This window comes from Squalius cephalus (assembly GCF_949319135.1).
Source record: "Squalius cephalus genome assembly, chromosome: 3".
Taxonomy (NCBI): Eukaryota; Metazoa; Chordata; class Actinopteri; order Cypriniformes; family Leuciscidae; genus Squalius; species Squalius cephalus.
In genome coordinates, this window is record NC_137124.1 from 23,368,919 (window position 1) to 23,376,794 (window position 7,876).

A 7,876-nucleotide genomic window follows, 5' to 3' on the forward strand; every position below is an offset into this window, starting at 1 on the left:
CCAATTAGCAATAAATAAAGTATAATACAAATGGAATTACAAAAAATCCTGCATGCAAGTGAAATCTGAGCGCTGAACACTGAGGCATTTGCTGTATTTTCAGCTCATATTTTCAGCCTTTTTTCCCTTTCGGCCAAAAAAACGAAAATACCATTTTCTGCGGACGAAATTTCTGTGTATCCCTAGTTGTTGCAATATATCGGTAATGACGACAGCAGCAATATTTAAAAAACTAAATGCTGATATTGTGTTAATATTACACATACAATATTAGCCTATTGTTAATAAGCCGGCACCAGTATATCGATGACACTCAAATACAGTAGATGGCAGTTTTACACCTTAACCTTAGTTACCACCAAAAAAAGGAAAAAGTAGTACATTATTTTTGTACACTTCTGTACAGTTATGGTTACAAACTCTCGATTCACCTGCCTACACTCGTATTTTAAGTGTTTCACTGGCCCAAAAAAAGAAAAGTTAAGTTAAGGATAATAAAGTTAAGGATGAATGTGACTGATTTTGACTTCTTGGTTTTTTTTTTGGTCACAATAACCATACAATGAAACTCTGATATCATGACAGCCCTATTATAAACTATGATTTGAATAAAAAAAAGAAAAGAAAAAAATTATTTTAGAAAAAGAAAAGAAAAAAAATAAGAAATATAAGAAAAAGGAAAAAGTACAACACTTGCACTTAATCATAATGAGGGAATGAACTACAAATTCCATAAATTATTGCAAATGATGTTGTTTTAAGCATCTGAATTAAAGTAATTAAAAAAACATTATAATTGTTAATAAGTATAAATTAAAAACAATATATGTTAGATTTATTGTAATATTAATATATAAACAAAATATATAAGCAGTGAGAGAGATTCAATTACATCATTCACAATGCTTCACACAATAGACCTTAATAGATCTTAATCAGAGTAGCGCCATTTTTAATTTTTTTAATGCATGAAAACGATGCTGTGAGGGATATACAGTATCTGTTGAAAGTTTGGAAACATAAAAAAAAAATGTTTTGTAATCAATTTATTACGCTCACCAAGGCTGCATTTATTTAATCAAAAATACAGTACAAACAGTAATAGTGAAATATTACAATTTAAAATAATTGTTTTTGATTTTAATAAATTTAGAAATGTGGTTTATTCCTGTGATGACAAAGCTGAATTTTCAGCATCCTTACTCCAGTCTTCAGTGTCACATGATCCTTCAGAAACCATTCTAATACGATGATTTACTGCTCAAGAAACATTTCTTATTATTTTTATCAATGAAAACAGTTTTAGCTGCTTAACATGTTTGTGGAAACAATCATCAAAAGTGACAGTGAAGAAAGATATAATGTTACAAAAAATATATTTAATAAATGCTTTAATCAATTTAATAAATGAAAAAAAAAAATGCTGTTCATTGAATGCTTTATTGTCATCAAAAAATCCTGAAAAAAAGTATCACCCTTTCCACAAAAATGTTAAGCAGCACAACTATTTTCAACATTGATAATATTGCTAAATGTTTCTTGAGCAGTAAATCAGCATATTAGACTGATTTCTGAAGGATCATGTGACACAGAAGACTGGAGAAATGATGCTGAAAATTCAGCTTTGCATCACAGGAATAAATTAACATTTTAAAATATATTCAAATAAATAAATAAATAAACAGTTATTTTAAATAGTAATAATAGTTCACAATATTATTGTTTTAACTGTATTTTTGATTAAATAAATGCAGATCATTGCAGAAATGATGAGCATAAGAGATTTCAAAATCATAAAAAATGTTAATGTTTCCAAACTTTTGACAGCTACTGTAAGGACAGTGGATTCAATGAATACGGTTGTATAACAACCTACCGATTGTTCAGCAAACTAAACTTTCAGTAGACAAAAACTCCATAAAACAGTTTTGAGAAAATTGTGAGTTGTAAAGTTGATTGTGTGATCTCTTTTATTTAGTGTGCACCGTTGTAAAGACTGTACATCTATCCATCACAGCCTCGTTTTCATCTGCATTAAATTCAATATGGTGTCAAACTTTACTTTTATCGGATGTTTTTTTTTTCTCATGGTAACAGTGACGTTTCTGATGGTGAGTTTGGTTTACAATTAGGCAATATACTAGTTCTTCAATGGCAATCTGGCTATTAAACATGTTTTAGAAATGATGCTGAAATCACACTGTTTAACAGCTGAATCAAAGGACTCAAAGAGCTTGGCTGCATTTATACATGAGGTATACTCACATATGACAGCATGGCTTTGAGCTCCTCATCACTGCGAACTGTGATTCGGTCGCCAACTTCATCCTCATCTGAAATATAAGAGAATCATTTGAATCTAAAACAGCTAATCATTTGCCAATTTAAAACAACCATTTTATCATGCATTCTGCAAATGTATGAGTTTACTTTTTTGCATGCCTTTAGCCTGACCGATTAGTTTTGTTCAATAAAGACAACAGCATTGATAAGAGAAAATGACAGTTGTTCAGTCCTATTTTCTGGTTAGCCTATTTCATACATACTTTTTAATTGGCTATCATGAAAATAGTAAAATAATTAAAATATAATAACAATGCTCACATTCAAAAGCGGTGACTGTGGTTTCAGGCATGACATCCCTGATCGCGGCCTGCCAAAATAGAGAATCACTGAGCAGACAAACATTTGACTGACAGCTGTCAATCAGCACCATTAACCTGAAAACCACTCATTAAGGTATTACATACTCCATGAATGGTTTCTCCCTCTAAAATGTACGGAGATGTCACATGGAAAAACACTGTAAATACAGGTAAAACAGCAACTCACCAGCAAATCGTTAAAGTTTAGATGTGATGGATAATCCACTAATGAGTCCATGTCCCCCACCGGCGTCTTTATCCGGATGACGATTCCCTCAGATTCCATGCTGCACAGGTTAACGTTATTTAAAACAAGTAAAAGCATAACAAAAGCCCACCGAGAAACATAATCTTGGCTTTCAGTGCAGATTCCCAGACACACAGCAGCTGTACAGCAGGATAGGCGGCTAGCTTAGCTCACTAGCAGTGAAGAAAACATTCACCACACAACTGACGCAGCGGCCACTCCGACTAATAAACGAGAGACATGTCCTTCCAGATGTACGGACAACAGTTAATGCGACTGTTAACTAGGATTTGAAAAAAATATTTGCCCACAGTTAACAAACTGTCAACAATGAAAGTAAAGCAGAGGAAGTTTAGCGGAAGTGTTTCGAGAATTACCCGGAAGCTGAACATCAGCTGGAGGTATAAAAGCCTCACAGACTGGGAAGGAAGCTGCCTACTAACTTAGACAGTATTCGCGACGTGTCTTTATCTGTTCCTTTAGCTTGTATAAGTAATATTTCAGAACGTGGCGTCAATTTGCAGGCCAACCCGGAATACTGATATATTTTTGTTTAAGTTGTGATCAAGTTGCAACATAAGGCTTTGGATAAACTATATAACGTTACCTTTTAATTGAGCTGTTTGTATCATTTTGACCCATAGCCTAGTCATAAATCAAAAATCGCCATAAAAACAATTCACGTTGAATGAAAGTTCATTTTTGCTTTACATTATAGCCTAATTAGTTTACATATATGGCCTAATGTATGCTATTTGTTAAATAGCATTATTACATGGCTTGGCTGAATTCCAATGTAGAATGCGGTCTGTTATTTCTTGATAACAGACCGCTGCGAAGTATAACAGACCGTTGCCATGAAAAACAGCGCGTTGCTATGGACGCGGAACGGACTATTTTCTTTGGCGGAAGCAATACAATCGTTTTTAAATCAATAAACTCCTTTTTAAATCAATAATTCGTGGCAAATTATTTATTTATTTTGTAGGTAGCCATGTAATAAGCGGGATAATGTATAGAGAGGAGGTCGTTATAGCGAATAACAACCCCTTCAGGCTGATTCAAGACCCCTCCGCTTCGCGTCGGGGTCCTGTTCAGCCTGTCGGGGTTGTTATTCGCTATAACGACCGCCTCTCTATACATTATCCCTTACTTATTACATGGCTTGGCTGAATTCCAATGTAGAATGCGGTCTGTTATTTCTTTATAACAGACCGCTGCGGAGTATAACAGACCGTTGCCATGAAAAACAGCGCGTTGCTATGGACGCGGAACGGACTATTTTCTTTGGCGGAAGCAATACAATCGTTTTTAAATCAATAAACTCCTTTTTAAATCAATAATTCGTGTCAAATTATTTATTTATTTTGTAGGTAGCCATGTAATAAGCGGGATAATGTATAGAGAGGCGGTCGTTATAGCGAATAACAAGCCCTTCAGGCTGTCAAGACCCCTCCGCTTCGCGTCGGGGTCTCGTTCAGCCTGTCGGGCTTGTTATTCGCTATAACAACCGCCTCTCTATACATTATCCCTTACTTGTAGAATGGTCATTATTATCCTACAAAATAAACACCGACAGGTTATTTGACTTATGCAAAGACAATTTTTTTTTTCTTTTCATTTCACCTCAAATAAATATTTCATGTCTAAATAGCCTACTTATTTATTTGGTATAAGCAGGATAATAAATTCAGGCTGTCTTTATCCTTGTAAATAATTTACTATGTCACTGCTATTTAAATCTACTTAATATTTCACTTCTATTAGTACCTCTTTTCTGCTTTTCTTATATAAAAATTTAAATAGAATTAAAGATTTCCACTTTGCACAACTCATTAGATTGTAATTGAATGTACAACAAAGAACATTAAGTGCCCTACAGCCTTATCTTAGGGGAAGACTCATTCAATTCATTCATGGTCACAGCCTGATTGCAAAAGCCTCAACAGACATTGATCCTTCAGCAAAGTAGAGTTTTGTTTCTTTCGACCTCAGAGTCCAGCTAATGCAGTCTTGATACCTTGCGGGCAGGATATAGAGCAATGTGTAATGATAAACAGCTATGAAAACTAAGTCTGACCCATTGCAAGCTGCAATCCACAATGATATGATCACAGCCTTCCAAATAGGATCAGGTCTCACATCAAACTTTAAAACAATAGTGTTTCCAGGCAGCCTATCAATGCCCTGACCTATTATTGGCTCTACAGCTGCCCTGTCAATAGCACAAATGTGTAGTCTGAAAGAGCAGTGGAAGAATGCCACCTTAAATGTTTTCTTTGCTCACTTTGAAAGAGGACAAAAGCTAAAAGCTTAAATACGCCATGGGGTTGTGCACAATTGAATGAAGACCATTCTCCTCTCAAACTACAATTGAAACAGTCAGGTTGTTGTAAGTGAAAACTTACTAAGAGCTCTGAGTTTAATGATCAGATTATATTACTCATATAACAATTGTCAACCGAGGAGTTAGTTTTGATAGCTCTAAAATGTACAGTTTGTGTAAACAGCTGAATCCACAAGTGGCTCATAAACACACAATCAAACCTAATGAGTGGTTAACCCTTCTTGTTCTGAATGAGTCATCAGCTGCTCTGCATGACATTGATTGTGTGTCACACAGCATAATAAGTAATGGCTGAGTCTCATTGTTGCAGGTTTACAGAAATGGAGTACCAGAGTCAATGTATCTAGCAGTAAAGTGCTGATTACAAGAGAGATGTAACTGCAGTTTGTCGTCCCTCTGTGGACCTGCTTATAAGGTCTGGTGCAGTATTAAAAAAAAAAAAAAACATGCCACATCAGCAAACACAATTATCAGAAATCAAACTGGACCTGTAGCCGTGAGGAAAAGGAGAGATAGGGTGCAAGAATGCAGTGTCTGGTAATTAAAAAACATTTTATCAGCCCAAACGGTCTTCTCTCTCTTCCTCTCCATCGACAAGTTGCTTGGCTGAGACAGAGCAGTTTGACTACAGACACATGAGCTGCTGGGGTTTAACTCTCTGCACTGGAACAAAAGACAAGCGGGGAAATTTTCCACTACACCAAAATTGGCTGTAGTGAGGTCTTCCCGCTTTTTCCACAAAGACAAATATTTTCTGATATTATTGTTTGTAAAATTCCAAATTAATCTTGGTAGAAAAACCACATAAGCTCTTCGGACATCCTTATTTTGAACATAAGTACAAACAAGCACCAGGGAGTTCATAGAAATCAGTGGGGCAGCAACTGAAGAGATATTTAAAGTTGTCTTGAAATGGAAATTCACCCTATCTATTTTCTAAATGCATGTTTTGACATTGAAATATAGTTATTGGACCTTAATTCCGGTGAAAACAGACTTCTCTCTGATGACGAATGCCGGACTTTTCCAGTGATCTATTCTGTTTAAACCCCGCCCCTTCAAGCTCTTGTTCATCCGACCTGAATTTTTGAGTGCAGTGTCCACATCTCGAAATCCAATCAACAAACGATGAATAGATCAAAGACCCCACCCTACATTTTTTCTTTTCCAATAATCTATTAATTACGGATATAAAAGATCTGTCGCTACAGTACTTCCGTTTCATTGCAAATTTCAACCTGATAAAGTAGGCCTAGGCCTGTAAGTGTGATACATGGCTTACATTCTATACTGACTCCTTGATAATCATAAAAAAAGGTTTAGTCAAGGAGTTTGATTAGCCTGATAAGTTCAATCATACAAATCAGCAAGTCTTGAACTGTCTGAAACCCCACACACTTATTCCTCAGTTTGTAAAAGATCAGCACTATATTCAGTATTGACCATCACATCGCTCACCCACCTGATCCACTGCATGGAACGAGTTCAGCATTTCTCTGATTGTAATGGCTAAAGTATGAGCAATATGTAAATGAGATCCTCCTTGCATCCATAAAGTAGTGATGCACATGCATAATTAATTGGCTTGTGAATATTTTATTACCTGTTTATTTTATGTTCATCCATCACCACAGGAGGGGTCTGCATCGGGTACCATCTATTGGTGTTCTATTATATTTATAGTTATTTTTTATCTGCAGTTTATGACTGCAGTCTTATCATATCCCGACCAATAATTGTATATTTAGAAATTTCTAAAATTCCATCACAGGAATAAATGATATTTTATATTATGTTTTATAAAAATTAATTATATTTTATATAAATTATATTCTAAAATATATTAAAATAGAAAACAGATATTTTAAATTGTAATAATATTTCACTGTGTTTTATCAAATTAATGAAGTCTTGGTAAGTATGAGAGACATCTTTCAAAAACATTAAAAAACCCAAAACACATTGAATCTCAAACAAGACAGTTCTAAACCAGCTTTGCAACATCAGAATTTGTACTAGATTCATTCATTTTAATATTAATATTCACAATGACAACCAAGGAATATGTTGTTATGCTGTGTGTTGACGGACAAAGGCGCTCACTTATCTTTCTAAGCATCTACTTCCAACACCACATGTTGTGGCCTGGCTTTGCCGTGTCTGCCCTAACATCTGTTTGTTAAATGGGATCATTATAAGCATATTAAGAGGTCAGTGGGATCAAGGTTTTGTGTTTAAACAAGTCCATTTCCACAGTCATATCTAAGCAGAAACACTGCGAGAGGGGAGTTGATAATCAAGCCTGAGGGGATCTGGTAATAGCTCTGAGCCAGGTAGCACAGCCCTCTGAGCTTATCCTATTCGTCACCTTAAACGTTCTGCCAGCGTATATGCTAATGTACTCACGCCACTGCCTCTAGATCTGACCTATACTGAAGACATAATAAGTGCTGCTCCTTCTATTTTAGACTCCTCCAGTCTTGTTACGATATCTAGGAATGTCTGCGGTACCATCAGTGTCTACAAGCACACTCATACACATCTTATTTTACACTTTAAATTGATTCCAAGATCTATATGTCTTGGTCATTAAAATTGAACCTGCATGGCACAATCAGAATCAAGTGTAACTTGGCC

At 35.3% G+C, this 7,876-nt stretch overlaps 1 protein-coding gene across 2 annotated transcripts in view; it reads right to left on the minus strand.

Moving 5' to 3' along the window:
• Positions 1-3,282, minus strand: part of map2k5 (mitogen-activated protein kinase kinase 5) — a 57,335-nt gene extending 54,053 nt beyond the window's left edge. The window contains exons 1-3 of one of the 2 annotated variants that reach the window (XM_079866302.1): positions 2,833-3,282; positions 2,605-2,653; positions 2,266-2,333 (exon numbers count right to left, since the gene is read on the minus strand). In XM_079866302.1, coding sequence (XP_079722428.1) covers positions 2,266-2,333; positions 2,605-2,653; positions 2,833-2,970 — 255 coding nt within the window. In that variant the 5' untranslated portion in view covers positions 2,971-3,282. Of the gene's footprint in view, positions 1-2,265; positions 2,334-2,604; positions 2,673-2,832 lie in introns of both variants that reach the window. The other variant, XM_079866303.1, reaches the window with a different exon arrangement.
• Between the last annotated feature and the right edge of the window lie 4,594 nt (positions 3,283-7,876).